This window comes from Cephus cinctus, unplaced genomic scaffold (genome assembly GCF_000341935.2).
Source record: "Cephus cinctus unplaced genomic scaffold, Ccin1 Ccin1_scaffold0235, whole genome shotgun sequence".
Classification (NCBI taxonomy): Eukaryota; Metazoa; Arthropoda; class Insecta; order Hymenoptera; family Cephidae; genus Cephus; species Cephus cinctus.
Window position 1 is genome coordinate 61,935 of NW_014332951.1, and position 17,898 is coordinate 79,832.

Genomic DNA, 17,898 nt, shown 5'->3' on the forward strand with positions numbered 1-17,898 from the left:
GGGGGGTTAGAAGGGTATAAGAGTGCAGGCTAAAAAAGAGTGCAATATACACGTATTAACTCTACGATGCACGTAATATACTATTCGGCCTCAAGATTGTGGACAGAAGGCTGGTCTAAATCCAAAAAACCACTAACGCAAAATGCCGGTCCACATACAGACGCTACATCTAGAAGTAATCTACTAACTATAAGGGTGCAAAAGAAAAGAGGGTAGGGAAAAAGTTAAAAGGGATAACTCAATCACTCGAAAGCGTACTCACTTAAAATCTGCATTCGATATAATCCAAATATTCACTCGAAAATTACTCACTCCAATCACAAAATTCGCAAACGCTCTCAACTGTAACCTAGCTCAAAGTGGTGAAATCTTCAAAGCTTCGGGTTGTTGTTTTCCTCGGTGGGTTTCCAGGGCCTCGGGGATTGGCTCGACTGCTGAATTGAGAGCACTACGCGTTTTGACATTGGTCCGCAGTTCGGGCATCGCAGGGTTTTGGTGCCTTCTCTGGATACGATGTTGGCGGCCCTCTCGGGGCCTCACTGCTCGGTGGTACTGTGCTGGGTGATAGCTGTTGCGCCGGACAATAATGCATTCACCATGGCCTATCAAATCTCCACCAGAATGCATCCGCGGAGATGGAGGAAGGGGGCACCACCGCTGTCAAATGGGCCTCGCGACTATCCGTGTAACAGGACTGCACCGAGGTCTGGATAAACGTAGTCAGGATAGCTGGCTGGTATTCAATCCCTACGTGGTAGTCTGGGTCAGCTAGTCCTCTTGCCCATGCCTTCCCCGCGTTCCGCTACCTAAGCAACCTTGCCACTCTCTCTCAATCCTTCCCTGGTGCTTGATCCTCGTAGATGGTTTTCAATGGCTCCGAGCCACGGGATATACGCGATAAGTAACGCTCGAGGCGAGTGGGTACCCTCGAGCCAGGAGCCGAGGAGGAGTCTGCACAGAAGAATAACATTTTTGTTACAATATATTGTGATGTATTTGTTCACGATCTAGTCTCACTGGGAAATGCGAGACTGACCGGCGCACAATTTACGCGATTCCTGCGTGTCCTTAGCAACCCAGGGGCTGACAGGTCCGTCAGTAGAAAAGAGCTATGCTGCTGTTGGGAGGATCCGACGTGTGCAATTCACCACATCATAATATATATATTGCAACATTATAGTCAGTCACGTTATAGTCATACACAAAAAAAGGGAATACGATAACGTACGTGGTCTAGGCGAAATAGAGGTCTTGGCTGCCAGTACTTTCGAAGGAGTAGCACGAGCTCTTGGCTCGTGGTCAATACCGCAAGAAACAACAGAAAGATTAGTCAGTTCAGGGTAACCGTTTGCCACCAGGCGAACTACACCTAAATACCCCTCTAGACGAACTAAATCTAAAAAGTGCCATCAGGCGAACTACGCATTAAGGGCAAATCGGCCAATCGAAACAGATAGGTGCCACACGGTTAAGAAAGAAAGATAAGAAACGAAACTAAACCTAAGGGTTACCCGGAACTCGGAAAAATCATATAAAACCAGATTAACCTGTGTCAAACAGTACGCCGCTTCAGAGGATATCTCGTTGGAAGCGTCGCGGCGTTAAAGAGGCAAGGGAGAGAGAATCAAGCTAAGGACTTATAAATAGGCGAAGATTCCAGAAATGTTTAGTAATCAGAGGGAGTATAAATCGCAATCAATACAAGAATAGCGCATAATCGGAAAAACTCAGTAATACGAAGTTCTGAACGGCACAATCGTCCTTTTATTTACAATAGGCGGAAAGACATTCGCCCGATAACGAAAAGGGAATGTGCTAACGGCTAAACGGACGGCTCAGCTGTGCATTTGTCCTATAATATTCAAAAAGAAAATGCAGAAGATATTAAAGGAAAGCGATAGATGTCACCAATAGAAAATGAAAGCAATAAAGTCCCCAGAAAAAGGTAGCCAAAGGCAGCAAAAAGCGGTGAAAACCAGTAAGGTAGCAAGAAGTAATCGTTCTCTTTTTCCCTCTCTCTTTATCACCAGGAAAATTAGCCACAAGTGCACTATTCAAAGCTTCGCATGACAATGAATAACTCGTTCAGCGAACGTAGGCGAGCGGGCCCAGGTGAGGCAGGAACGTCACCGAAACGGGACGAATCTTGATGGAAACAGCCGAGTTCTCCCGAGCGTTTCCCGGTGGAGTAAAGACGAACGACGGTCCTATCGGCATGGCCTTCAAAAACGTTGGGCCTTGCGGGTTGATGTTCCTCAGGCGGCTTTTCCGCCAAACGGAGGAGGCTGTCGTAGGCGATCAGCAGGCCTTAGGCGGGCCCGGGAGGTAAACATCATCTCCCTGCGGGCCCGGGAGGCAAACATCATCTCCCTGCGGGCCCTATCGGCGGCGGATGGGCCCAAAGGGCAGTTCTCGTCGGCCGACGGAAACAGCGGAGTACCGTCCCGGGTGCTCCAAGGCTTCTTGGATTTTAAGACAGCATTAGGATCCCGGTGAAATCCAGGTCGGCGGGATCAGCGGATACATCTCGCTCAGGACAAGCCTCATTGGTCTATTCCCTCCGAAGTCATCCATCTAATATCGGTACTTCAAAAAAACAGCAGCCGCAACAAAGCGTAATTTGAATATTTCCCAAAACTCCATAGTGGTGGCGTCCTGGTTTCACGCCCTTCGGTCATAATAGAGATACTCGAGAGTCGATATAAGGTATTGTAACGTATTAGGCCTTGCATAATACTTTGTGGATTCTGATTCTTCTATGAATAGGGGTGGCGTGCGCTGTTGAGAACAGAGATTGATTATAATAAACGATTTATTGTTAGCATAAAGAGCAATGTTACAGTTTCGCGACTCTCCTAGCTGAAGAATGGAGCCAGATCAAGTGCGGGAATTAATATTCGTCCATGGCTGTTCTAAGGGGAAGTCCATTGTAGCCGAAGATCAGGAATTAATACCTGGTCAGTCTGCTCTGTGTTGTGAATCTAAATTTTAGATCCACGGGTTTGATTACTGAATGGTTATTCGGGAGTCGGATAATTTTGGAATTTGTTGCGTGAGTAAAAAGTTGGAACTTAACTATCGAAAACAAGTAAAAAGATTTATTGATAATAAAATGATTATTTTAGAATACACTATTAAAATCAAAACTGTTATCGTGGTGAATACGAAGGACGCGAGGATGAGGTTAGTACTTCGACTAAGTTTCCGTAATAACACTTCACATGATGCTCTACTACTTCGTCTGACGACCCGAAAGGCTGCCCACTTTATATATCTTATTGTTGGAATTTTTAAGAGACCCATCAACCAAAGGGTTTTTTCTATATTTCGCCATGGTATCGGTAATGTGTCTCCTTTGTTTCCATAATTTTTAGCGGATGGAATGGGCCGCGTCGCAGCTTAACCATTCCGTCGCTTCTGACGTTGGCGCGTTACTAAATCCATAATGTGATTCACAACATGCAACCTATCGGAAGCACAACTTATGTTTGGTCGTAGCGGTTGTTCAGTCGAACGAGTAGTTTAAAGGTGCCCAGGTACCAACGGTCACTCGCGCGTGTATACGAACACACGCGTCACGCGGCCGGCCGTGGTTCTAGCTTGTGTCTCGGGCGAGCGTTAAGGGGGGAGAGGATAACACTAGCCGGGCCCCAAGGGGAGTTAGGGCAGTAGTCGTGGGACTCGTGAACCCTTGTCTGTGCGTTTCCGGGATAAACGAGTGATCTAAGGGAATTAAGGGCGATTTGATCATTACTCGGAATTCGTGATGTGCGGATGTCAACCCTTTGGAGTCGTCTACATGCTGGTGAGCTGAACAATAGCCGTAAGTACAATATCAAGGGCGGTACGTCCCGCCAGGCACACCGGCAAAGCCGGTTGTAGTAGCAAGCAAGCGCAACGCTTGACCACAGGTCGTCAGCCGAATTACCTACGCATCATATAAAACAAACTATCAAGTATACCGAATCAGACGGTGATACCTAACCACAAGCGCAATGCTTGTGAAGTCGCCAGCGACTTATAACCATAATATCATATTGCATGATATAAATAAGTATACAATAAGTTCATACCTAACATCATTCCTACTGTAGATTTCGTCTTCATGATAGTTATCACGTGAAATAGATTTGATAAACTAAATAACTGTATATATCGTAAATTCATTATTTGTGAGAGGTTTTTGTTCTGAGGTTCACGCCTCGCAGACTTTCCTCTCTGAGCCATAAATAAACGTAAATCTGAATAGCTCAAAAAACGTGGTTTGATTTAAATTTCCTTATCCTGTAATCCTTGTTTATTGAATCAAATTCGTTACAATATTAACACATTTTTAGAAATTAAATACGCTGTCTCTTTTTCGTTAAAGAGGACGCGCCCCACAAAACAGCGGTTATCTGGTCAGGAATCAGGACGGATTGAAACTCATTCAATCCGTCACAGACAAATTCTGAGTTCCACCGTAGAGAAAGAACTAATACACTTTCGTGATAGGTTCTGTGAGGTAATAGTTGCAGGTGACAACTTAGGCGTAGGATTAATTAACTCCTAAACGTACTCTGCTAGCAAAAATAGGAATTGGTGCAGCAGCGGGATTAATACCGCTGCATTATCGCCTCTTCGCTTCCTTTTCAGGATTCTGCAACAAATAAAGTTTAAGGCTTATTGGCACGTTGACCCGCCTCTGCTTGCTGGTATGTCAGTCCCTCTTGTGGCCGGTTGCTGTATTAGGACGCTTGGCGGTGGGTATCGCTGCGCGACTCCTTCACGCGATAGGTGGTTTGGGAACCTTGCAGTATAGCATAACAGAAAGAGAAAAAGATAAGACAGGCAACGCTAAAGGACGCTAATAGACGTTCACAAACGAGAACTTTAACAGTAATTTTGAGGTGGAAGATCGCTAGTAGATTGTCGTGAAAAGCTTGGTTCAAGAGGGAGCTCTGATTCTAGTGTTTTGTGGCGAGATTAGGGAGAATCATGTCATAACATACACGACATAATTTCGTGTAGAAATAAATTTGAACCATACAATATTTATATTATAATTATACTTATGATATGAATTATTATTTGTTTACAGTAACTGAATACTTCAAAGGCAACAAGTGGAAAATACATCCAGATTGGGTATACTGTGAATATAATGCAGGATCCGAAAAATGGTTCTCCACCCCAGAGGAGCGTGTTCTTCATTTTCTGACTCGAACTGGTCGACCAGGTTGGAAATGGATGTCTTTAAGACCAAAGAGTCGCAGCTCGCAACATAAACAAGCGAGCAAGCCAGATAAGGATTCATATTACTGTGAGTACCTTCTATGTGTTGTTGTTACGTCCGACGCGTTTTAGACCGAAGAACTGAACGTGGAGAATGAATCCATTATTTTTGGAATTCTTGCCGGTTTTCAGTGCTGGAGCACACCAAATTGTTGTTCTGTTGCTTAATTCTTGGGTGTTGAAGTATGATCGCCATCGGAATCTTGAGTACACAATGAAAGTAAAGGGAATTGGTATTTTAGAAAGGATTAGAGTAACCGGAGGAATGCTGTGAAACAATATCTATAGGGTGTTCCGAAACTACCTGACCAACGGGGTATGGCGGTGTTCTGATCTGAAAACTGAACTGATCACGAAAATGACCTTCCTTTTGTCCGGAAACTCTTGATTTTTAAACGGGAGCAGGTCAAATTTGACCAATCAGAGCGAGGCGTAAACAGAAACGTAGCCACCTACGAACTCTGAGTTTTTTTTCCTCGCTTTTGTTTCTTGTTGGCTATCGGCAGATTGAAGCCAAGCGAAGCCATGCCTATTAGATGTCACGCGCTGAGAACAGTCACGCACTGACTAAAAACTGCAATATCCTATGATAATGTAAGAAATATTAAGATCTGTCGCAGTAGATAAATCTGAAATCTGTCACCTACAAGTATTATGTAACTTGGTGTGGACGATAAAAGTGTACCGGAAAAATTCTGAAAAAGTCCTGGAAAAAAATACCGGTAAAAGTCCGGAACACAGTACTGATAAAAGTTTTAGAAAAAGTCCCGGAAAAAGTACAAGAAAAAGTACCGCAGAAAGTCTCTCTCTCTCTCTCTTTCAGTCTCTCTGTATTACATGTCGTCGCTAATGGCCGTACATTGAATTTAGCCAAGTCTAAAATTTTGATTATGGACAGTGCCTCATATGTTAAGGCAACCAAGTGCAGGCAACCGGCTGTACAGGGCACAGCTCGCAGAGACTTTTTACTTGAGTCAACCCTTATACCTGTGTTTGGAACGAAATATCTTATTAACCGCGATACATGAGAAAAAGTTATTGATACATTCACTATAGGAATTGAAGGTTCTGAATTGATTGCCACCACGTTCAATTAATACTCAAAATATGATTAGTGTATGAGATCATGGCGTATTGAGATGGCGAGCGAGATGATTTTATTTCAGTTCCGTCGTCGTCGTCATCGTCTTCGCACGTCCATCTACTTTTTTACACGACAGATGGCGCTGACTGCTTTGCCTTCTTTACCTATTTATACTCTGGATGGTGTTGGTAATTTACGAATACCCAACACAATCAAATACAGTTTGTACGTGAAGCTACCGTTTACACCGAATTTCCAGTTAATATAAGGCTGCTTTCACAATAGTATAGAATTATTAAAACTTTCATGTGGAGCGCGTGTGTATTCGTGTACGTACGTGTGTGCTTTGACATAGTTCCTTGTATTTTAGGTGACAATTTTTAGAGATATGGGATTTCCAGATGTTCCTCTCCGTAGTTTCCTACATCTAGGTGTGAGACGTGGAAATTCAGGGTGTTCAGGTATTCTGCTCCGTAGTTTCCTGTATCTAGGTGTTAGATGTGGAAGTTCAGGATGTCCAGGTGTTCCGCTCCGTAGTTTCTTGTATCTAGTGTGACGTTATTCCCCAAAAACAAAATCTCAATACGAAATTAGATAGACGATAAAAGGTATTCGGAAAGTAGGGAACCGTAAACAAAACGCCGTATGATTCTCTCTCTATAAATTTCGATATTCAAAAGTCCCGATACGCGATAAACTCAATGGGGTTGGGCGCCAGGTGGTCTCCGGGGAGAACTCCGCGAGTGTAGGGCACTCGAGATCTTAGAAATTCTGAGGAAAACGCGGGAAAGCTCGAAACAACGAAAGGGAAAAGTAAACAGGTAAGGCGACACCGCCAAGAGGAGCGACGTGGAACGATACGAACGGCGACTCCGGCAAGATAGGAAAGAGAAAAAGCGATAAACGGCGACTCCGCCAAGGTAGAAAAGAGAAAGATTGATAAACGGCGACTCCGCCAAGATAGAAATGAGGAAGGTCGAGAAACGGCGACTCCGCCAAGAGAGAAAAGAGAAAGATCGATAAACGGCGACACCGCCAAAATAGAAAGAGAAAGATAGGTAAACGGCGACTCGGGCAAGATAGAAAAGAGCAACAGTAATAAACGGCAACTCCGCCAAGATAAAAAGAGAAAAGGTAGTAAACGGCGACTCCGCCAAGAGAGAAAAGAGAAAGATCGATAAACGGCGACACCGCCAAAATAGAAAGAGAAAGATAGGTAAACGGCGACTCGGGCAAGATAGAAAAGAGCAACAGTAATAAACGGCAACTCCGCCAAGATAAAAAGAGAAAAGGTAGTAAACGGCGACTCCGCCAAGAGAGAAAAGAGAAAGATCGATAAACGGCGACACCGCCAAAATAGAAAGAGAAAGATAGGTAAACGGCGACTCGGGCAAGATAGAAAAGAGCAACAGTAATAAACGGCAACTCCGCCAAGATAAAAAGAGAAAAGGTAGTAAACGGCGACTCCGCCAAGAGAGAAAAGAGAAAGATCGATAAACGGCGACACCGCCAAAATAGAAAGAGAAAGATAGGTAAACGGCGACTCGGGCAAGATAGAAAAGAGCAACAGTAATAAACGGCAACTCCGCCAAGATAAAAAGAGAAAAGGTAGTAAACGGCGACTCCGCCAAGAGAGAAAAGAGAAAGATCGATAAACGGCGACACCGCCAAAATAGAAAGAGAAAGATAGGTAAACGGCGACTCGGGCAAGATAGAAAAGAGCAACAGTAATAAACGGCAACTCCGCCAAGATAAAAAGAGAAAAGGTAGTAAACGGCGACTCCGCCAAGAGAGAAAAGAGAAAGATCGATAAACGGCGACACCGCCAAAATAGAAAGAGAAAGATAGGTAAACGGCGACTCGGGCAAGATAGAAAAGAGCAACAGTAATAAACGGCAACTCCGCCAAGATAAAAAGAGAAAAGGTAGTAAACGGCGACTCCGCCAAGAACGTAAAGAGACAGGTTCACAAACGGCGACTCCGCCAAATGGGTAACGAACGAAACACTAAAACGGCGACACCGCCAAGGTAAGAAAGAGAAACGCGAAGAGAGAGAAAAAAACCAGGAGCGAGAGAGAGAGAGAATCAAGCGGTCGATGAAAACTCGAAAAATTACACCCGGTTCAGAGGCTAGCTCACCTAGGAGAGTGTCGTGGCCATAAGAAAGGGAAACGCGAAGAAAGGTAAAGCTGAAGCGAGAGAGAGAGAATCAAGCGGTCGACGAAAAGTTCAATAATTATACCCGGTTCAGAGGCTAGCTCACCTGGGAGAGCGTCGTCGCGTTCAAGAGGCTAGATGGGGGAAGGAATAGACATGCGATAAAGAGAATAGGTAAGAGAAAGATAGCAGAGAAAAATAAGTAGGTTTAACGCACCGAAGCTATATTAGAAAAAGCAAGAAAGCGGCATGCAAGCCATATAGGAAACTACAGCGGGTTGAAAGCAAAAAAGCTAAAGTAAATTTTTAGTCAGATACACTAAGGTGCGAAAGCGAAATCAGATAACAAAATCCTTTAAATAATAGTACAAAGCGAAAGGCTCTTGATGGATTCTATATAAACTAAAATTCTTAAAACGAAACGCGGAATTAGCGAGGGACTACGGCCTTGTGGCGATACGACACGGCAGCGGGACGAATCCGCGCCGGCACAAAAGATACGTTAGACGATATTTCGATAATTAGGAAACTACGAAATACACGCGAAAACATAGGCTTAAATTCGTATCGGTACGAAAACACGGAACAAGTTCACTCGCGAAATTTCCCGGCAATTGGAATGAGTCAGAACACGACGATATAAATATGGCGATTAACACACAGGTATAAAATACACTTCCATAAATTAACACAGACAGTGCAAATAACATAAATTAGTCAAAAGAAATGGCAAGCTCTCGAAAAATTATCACAAGAATAGAGTAATCGGCAAAAATAAATTAATACTAGGTACACCACTGATAAGCAGTGCGTCCTTTATTCTCGCATCAGGCGAGTACGCGCAAAAAAAAGGTGACTCTACACTCGGCCAGTAGCGTAAGGTATCGAAAATATTACACTAGTAGCCGTATTCATAGTCGTTCCTTGAGGAATAAAGATCCCTTGTTCCTCGTTTCGCGTTTCATAGACCTTCCTTTACAGAACAGGGAGCCTTATTGGCCTCCTTATTTCAAGGAAGGTCTCGAGCTTCCTTGAGGATACCTTCTGCACTGTGATTGGCTATTTCGTTTGATATGTCTAGTGCCACAAGCGGCCCGAGTTAGTAGCTAGCCCAGCTCAGGCAGCAAAGATGTATCTTATCAGTTATTGAAATTGTCGGCTGGTTTTAATCATCAGTTTTCTTTCCAGGTGTTGACCTTACGCAGTCCACGTAAAATTATGAAAAAAAGACAGTGCGTTTACGTTTTACATAACCTGTTACGTTTCGACCCTCATTGGGGTCATCTTCAGAAATGTTTTATTACTAGGTAAACATGTATGAACTGTTAAACAATCATTGGTTAGATTGTGTAAGAAATAGTAGGCCAACCCTAAAGCCATAGTTAATAGATCAGCTATGGCTCTTTTTAACTTTTGGCTAATCCTGCCTTTACATGTAACACACAAACTCTTGTTGGTTTGGCCTACTATTTTTTACACAATCTAACCAACGATTGTTCATACATGTTTACTTAGAAATAAAACCTTTCTGAAGATGATCCCAATGAGGGTCGAAACGTAAAAGAAATACGCACTGTCTTTTTTTCATAATTTTACGTGGACTGCGTAAGGTCAACACCTGGAAAGAAAACTGATGATTAAAACCAGCCGACAATTTCAATAACTGATAAGATACATCTTTGCTGCCTGAGCTGGGCTAGCTACTAACTCGGGCCGCTTGTGGCACTAGACATATCAAACGAAATAGCCAATCACAGTGCAGAAGGTATCCTCAAGGAAGCTCGAGACCTTTCATACATGTTTACTTAGAAATAAAACCTTTCTGAAGATGATCCCAATGAGGGTCGAAACGTAAAAGAAATACGCATTGTTGTTTTTTCTTAATTTTACCTGGGCTGCGTAAAGTCAACACCTGGAAAGAAAATTTATAGTATAAAGTACGCGATCCCTATTTCAAACTCTTTGAAAAAATGTCGCTCGAATAGACAAAGAGGGACTGAGGTGGCGGCCAGTCCTGCCACCATAGGCAATTACATGTCCCTAAAATATACCGTCCTTCTGGAAGGAAGAGCCGAGGTGTGACTATGAAACATAGACGCCTTGGAGATTGAAGGAAGCCTTCATCAAAGCGTCCTTCATCCTTAAGATAAGGACGGACTATGAATACAGCTGTAGGACGGTAACTACGAATTTCCAAAAATTGAGATATTAATTAGTCAACGAGGAGGATGCCATTCCTAATAACGAAAGCGAAAAATACATGAGCAATACATGGCCGAGAAAAGAAATATCGAGAGTTGAAATTCAATATAATAAAGCGACATATAACGCCGGAAAAAATATAAAAGCCAAAAAGATATTCGATTAAAACAACCAGACAGACTCTACGGGGAAACGGCCAAGTCGGAGACGTCGGGGCCCTAGGTGTTTCCACGTGGTCGAGAAGAGGATCGGTAACTTAAAAAATATCCGACAATTCCAAAGCACTAAATTACAGCAACACGCAATTATTTACTATATATTCGATACAATAGATACTCTACGATAATAAAAGAAAATCTGAATAAGATAACGGTATCCGGCACTATCGTTCTTTTACTTAGAGGGACTGGAAAGACATTCAGTCCCGGTAAGCGAGAAAATTTGCCGTCGAGACAAACAGCCTAGACGGGATTACTTCAATTAAATTCACAAAATCTCCACAATAAAGGTAGCGAAAGGGTCTCACCCACTATATAAGATATGAAACCCAGAAAAGAAGGCGAGTTCTCGATATAATATTCGTCCTTCAATATTTCCTTCCTTCAATATAATATACAAGATAAATCGGATATCGGCTGCTCTTAGTTCACTGGTACGGATTATTTCACGCGACCACCAGCTGAGATGCTCCAAACGTAAGTGAACGAGCCAGAATTCGTCGCTAGAGGAAGAGCCCTAGGGGCCCCCCCTCCATAAATTAATGATTCCTAATTCGAAGGGTAGAGCGATAGCAAAATATAATAATACCAAAGAGGTAAATCTAACGCTTGACGGTAGCCAGAGATGAAGCATTAGGCGGCTCGAGTCCGAAGATAGGCGGAGAGGGCTGAGTTGAGCGCGGGAGTACTTTGTGCGGCCGATCGTGAGTCCTCGGTGCGAGCAGCAGGATCCAGCGAAAAGTAGGCCCTGGTTTCTTCTCCGGGGGCCACTGATAACAGCAGCGCTAGGGAACGTTCGACGACTGGGCGGCACGATAGAGGATTATCTTTTCCTCCTATCGGCGGCACGAGTGTTGAAGGCCCTTTTTTGCGGTCCGTATGGGTGGCCGGCAGAAGTATTAGAAGGATCCCATCCCGGGTCTCCTTGGCTCCACGGAAGTCCTCCGGAACGAACAGCAAATTGGTCCAGCCTCTGTCGATCGCTCGTCCGGTAGCTCAGGAACTCTCGTTGGCGGTCAGCTTCGTGCTCGTGGTGTTGACGTAGATTTGCCCCGGACGGTAAAGAAGGTAGGCCAGTACGAATAGGAAAGCTCAAAAATAAAAAATAAAAAACTAAAAAAGCAGAAAGACGGAATAGAAATAAGCAGAAAGGACGATAAGCGGAAACAGAGTGCTTAAACGGTAAGCGAGACAAGCAAAGCCGTCTTTGGGAATGTCGGGTGACTGACGTTTGGAGGATCGTTGCAGGTGGATTGTGTCTTTTCCTTATTCCTAGCAATCTTTGTGACTGAATTTCCGAAATTCACGTCACACTAAGTACTGGATATGGAAGTTCAGGGTGTCCACGTGTTCCACTCCGTAGTTTCTTGTATCTAGGTGTTAGATGTAGAAGTCCAGGGTGTCCAGGTATTCCTCTCCGTAGTTTCCTGTGTCCAAGTGTTGCACGTGGAAGTCCAGGGTATCGATAAAAGTGTGCAACGAGCGACGCTTTGGCGCTTAGCTCAAACTATATTATCCTCTCTGTTGTTCGCACCGCCTGAGATACGTAAATAATCCAGCACACTCTCCACTCTTACGTCTACCACACGGCTTCAACAAGCTGGACACCATTAACGATGCTTATATGCACTGAAGATTACATTTTCATTAAAAAATTTGTATATATCTTTATGCATTTCTAAAAGAAAGGGACTTACAAATTATATTTATATGCCATTAAATATATTCGACGACGCAATATATTTTTCTGATTAGTGACATCATAATACATTTTATATCTGTAAAAATATAGATTTCAATGCTTAGAGCTTCTATGTCCCGTTGAGCAACAAAAACTTGTGATATCCCCCAAAAAACACTTACGTGTAAAAAACTACGCCAAGTACAGGAGTGCTGTGTATTCCTCTAATAAAAAGTATTGATATCAGATTATTGAGACCAAGTACATAAGTCACTACATGTTAGCCTATTATATGATCTAGCACTGGCCCATCATTTTATTTGTATTTTCAAAATTTCTTATAACGTTTTCCCTACTCTTTTACATTACTACTGCTTCCCGTAGTTGATTATGATTTAATGATCATTTAATAATTAATATAACTTTAGGTGATTTCTTATCGAGTACTACTTGGCGGGTCCGTGCATTTCTTGACATAAATTTACGTTCATTATGCCAGTCATTAAACTCGAAACCAAAGTCAACTTTCTATGTAGAGCTTATTAACAATAACTCGTCAGAAATAATCACGGTAAAAGCTTAATAACAACCATATAGTTTTAGGATACTATTAGTAAGTTCAAAGTAGTACTTTGGAATTCCTGGCACGGACCCGCCAAGTAGTACTCGATAAGGAATCACCTAAAGTCTTATTAATTATTAAATGACCATTAAATCATAATCAACTATGGGAAGCAGTAGTAAAGTAAAAGAGTAGGGAAAATGTTATAAGAAATTTGAAAATACAATTAAAATGATGCGCCAGTGCTAGATCATATAATAGGCAAACATGTAGTGACTTATGTACTGAGACGTTTCGTGACTTTTGTGTGCTAGTAATCACGAAACTTTTTGTAGGGTTTGTGCACTGGGCAGGCGTCTTTAGAAACAATTTAGACACTGGAGGTTTTAAAAAAATAAAATAATGATATATTGTCCTATAAATTACAGACTAGGTATCCTTAATCTTCTATTTTGCTCTCTCTCACACACATGCACACACTTTACAATTGTCTCTAGCTTGCCTGTAATACCACAGGCGACAAGAAGTGTTTTTGTTTACTTTATTCTCTCTGCTAGCCTTTTGGATTGGAGAGAAGTAGCTGGAACCACAATACAGCAGATTGCACAATGCGTCCAAAGACCGTGTTTCAGCTATTGGTTCGGATGATAATGATTCAGTACCCACAGGAGATCACAATGAACCCCGTTTGCTGAATCCCTTATCTTAGGGATAGGTTCGACTCAGACAGCTATTAATCACAATGATATTGGGAGCTGAGCTTTTTAAGGAGTGTGGTTGTTCTGTAGTGGTCGATTTCTGACAGCTCCAGCACAATGCCTTTGATGCAGAATATCTACAAGGATGGCAGATTTCCTGATACAGGGTGGAGACACAATGCTTTCCAAGACCAGGATCTGCCGAGGATGAGTTCCCACAGTTTGCAGTACAACACTGTTCACTGGTTCGCTTTGGAACAGAGGATTGGTTTTCTCCTAGCTTTTTGATAATTTACACTTTCCAAATCTTTACTGGCTTCTTGTCGTCTTGTGGTGTACAAGGGTCTTGTCAATTCGTCTAGATAGATACGAGTGGACCGACTGATGATCCTATCGAGGAAGCCGCTGCTTATATCCTCGGTAGGAATACGTTAAAACTAGTGGGGATAACGATTTTTATCCACCCGAGGTGTTAACGTCGCTTTTTGGGTTCAATATTTTAATCTACGGTTTGATTTGATTATTTGTTTTGACTGATTCGATTAGCGGTTTTCTTCCAGTACCGGCTTACTTTTATTTCTATTGTATTCGGCGCGTGCCAGCTTATAGCGTCTGGGCACTTGTTTGTTTTGATTTTAGTCTGTCGACTGTATTTCGAATTCTAGGAATGTTAAAGGTAATAATTTCTAATATTATATCCTCATGACTGTCGCTGTGACTAGATTCAAGGGAATTCTGCAATATTAGAGAATTAAAGGTCCTATATTCTCTTTCCTTTATCGGCGTCGCTGTGAGAGGTCGATAGGATTATTGAAGAATTCTAGGATTCGAGGAGTTCTCTCAGATACTGTTATGCACATCCACAATGCGCTATGCACTCTTATGTGGGGCTCTTGACGTATCCATCATCGAGAATGATTATTGGGAAGGAAAAAGGATAAAGGATAGGGGGGTATAAGGTCGGAACGTTACAGTACTTGACGTCAATAATCTGATATCAATACTTTTTATTAGAGGAATATACAGCACTCCTGTACTTAGCGTAGTTTTTTACACGTAAGTGTTTTTTTGGGGGATCGAGTACTACTTGGCGGGTCCATACCAGGAATTCCTATGTACTTACATTGAACGTACTAATAGTATTCTAATACTATATGTTTATTATTAAGCTTTTACCGTGATTATTATTAATGAGTTATTGTCAATATGCTCTATGTGGAAAGTTGACGCTGGTTTTGAGTTTGAACACTGGCATAATGAAATACGAAAATACGAAATTCGTTGGAAGATGATACCTCCGATGACAACATGTGTAAAGACCGACTCTGTCTTCATTATGTATAAACTATTACTGTAACAAAAATTCAAATCCTTAATGTTAAAAATGTGAATTATGATGTTTATTTATATTTTATTAATTCCATTAATGATATTTTTATTACAATATTTCAGTGGCTTACCAATTGTCTTAGTACTCCAAATACTCTACTTTCAATTCTGTCAAAAATGTTAATGGTTTGAATTTTAAATTTAGTTTATTAATGCAACTTTATAAAAATTAATGTAAATACTTGTTGGATTTGTTTTAAATAGATATATTGACATTTCAGGTGACAAAACGTTAGTGCAGTCATTAGTTTTGGACGCGCTCGTGACGGATGGATTTGATAAGAGAGGTGGTAACGGAATGCGCAAGGAGGACAATCAGAAGTAAGTACACTCTCAAACATACAGTACGAAAAAAATTTTAGCACGTTCTCTTACAAACACTCAATTGTCAGGGCACTGTAATGCACAAGCACATAATCGTTAATTCGACAAGCACCTGCAATTGAATGTCTTGCTATGGGTCCAATCTTGTGTTTGTTTCACATAGAGACTACGGTAGAAAATCACGTAGTCGACATTTGGGAGAGCCACCGTGTTCTTGTACACATATAATCGTAGTGTAACGCGTAGCAATTGAGCGGCCGGATTCCATAACAGGCTCAACGCTTGGACTCAGTCCCCTCCATAGCACCATACATTCCGAACGTGGAAATTTTACCATAAATTTCCAAAGTTGAAATTTCCTTATACAAAAAATACCAGCGTGTCCAGCTCGATTGGGTGCACATTTTTTACATTGGAATATATATAGCTAGGATTTTTAGTTTTCTTAAAAAAAATTAAAAACTTGTTTTTTTGCCGATTATGAAAATCAACATTCTTTTATATTCAACTCGCGACCATTTCGTTAATAATTGATCGATCGTTTTGATTCTTTTTTCCTCAAGCAGAAGATACTCTAGCGATGACGACAGTATCGTTACATGATCGGAAAAGCTTTTTTTTATTGCCAATTATTTACTTCTCATCTCGCTTCGCTGACAATTAAATCTCAAAACTTCGATCGAAAAATCGTAGCGACGAAGTTTTTCGAAACATAAAATTGCACATATATTCATGTGCGTCAAGACTTCAGGAAGATTTTGGGAAAGTTTCAGCTGGGAAAGTTGAAAATTGAAGCTTCTACGATTAATTTTTCACAATCGCGCTCGAGCGCGAGAGCGACACACGATGCGCGCCGTGTAGTTGTTGATGAAAACACGTGACGCATCTTTCGTCTTTGTCACTCTGCTACAAAATCGGTGAGCGTCCATCTCTTTCGCACCTTCACCAGACGCCAACTACACGGCGCGCATCGTGTGTCGCTCTCGCGCTCGAGCGCAATTGTGAAAAATTAATCGTAGAAGCTTCAATTTTCAACTTTCTCAGCTGAAACTTTCCCAAAATCTTCCTGAGGTCTTGATGCACATGAATATATGTGCAATTTTATGTTTCGAAAAACTTCGTCGCTACGATTTTTCGATCGAAGTTTTGAGATTGAATTGTCAGCGAAGCGAGATGAGAAGTAAATAATTGGCAATAAAAAAAAGCTTTTCCGATCATGTAACGATACTGTCATCATCGCTAGAGTATCTTCTGCTTGAGGAAAAAAGAATTAAAATGATCGATCAATTATTAACGAAATGGTCGCGAGTTGAATATAAAAAAAATGTTGATTTTCATAATCGGCAAAAAAACAAGTTTTTAATTTTTTTTAAGAAAACTAAAAATCCTAGCTATATATATTCCAATGTAAAAAACGTGCACCCAATCGAGCTGGACACGCTGGTACTTTTTGTATAAGGAAATTTCAACTTTGGAAATTTACGGTAAAATTTCCGCGTTCGGAACGTATGGCGCTATGGAGGGACTGAGTCCAAGCGTTGAGCCTGTTATGGAATCCGGCCGCTCAATTTCAAGTGAAAATTTAACCATTTCTTTAAGCAACTTGGATAATGAAAAGTACGATTAAGGATAATACAAATTTCTCTGCGTAAATGAATTTTGAAATAATATGAATGAAATTATCATATACTTCTCCAAAAATGCTAATGATTGCTGATATTTATTAATATTCATAGAGGCGCATTATACTCAATTTGCATTAAAGTATTTTGCATTTGCATTTTTAAATTATGAAAGTTGGCTCTCCCAATAGGAATGCGAACCACATTATTGGTGAGAATTGGGGTACAAAAATAAAGCTGTATCGGTTGGAACTACTATTAGTGAGACAATCTGTATTGTACGCTACCTATTCGCTATTTCCTTTTTATATCATTATTGCGCTCATGATAATTTGAACTAAAGACAATGAGTCAGAGAAAACAATTCATATAAATGGGAATATACTAGAGTTGGTATATATATATGTAACTACAAAATTAACTCCTGTCCTGTGTATGACTTCTGAAAACGCAATGGACAACAAATTTAAAAACGAAGGTTCATAGTTTCTGTTCGAATTTTTTCTTGTTCAAAACTATTATTTGAGGTCTTTATTTAATATTGCAATGCAATAAGTCATCATTTTGATTTGCCATAAATAATTAATAACCGAATCACAACAAATTTTGTAGCAGAATTATGATAAAATGATGATGTTAGACTACTAGTAAATAGATATTATTTTGGCTAAGTAAATATTATAATTA

At 41.3% G+C, this 17,898-nt stretch overlaps 1 protein-coding gene across 10 annotated transcripts in view; it reads left to right on the forward strand.

The window, feature by feature from the left end:
- Positions 1-17,898, forward strand: part of LOC107265723 (voltage-dependent calcium channel subunit alpha-2/delta-4) — a gene marked incomplete at its 5' end in the record, with an annotated part of 73,653 nt that overhangs the window by 39,427 nt on the left and 16,328 nt on the right. For all 10 annotated transcript variants that reach the window (XM_025082973.1, XM_025082974.1, XM_015735461.2 and 7 more), the window contains 2 exon segments: positions 5,081-5,302; positions 15,487-15,586. In XM_025082973.1, coding sequence (XP_024938741.1) covers positions 5,081-5,302; positions 15,487-15,586 — 322 coding nt within the window.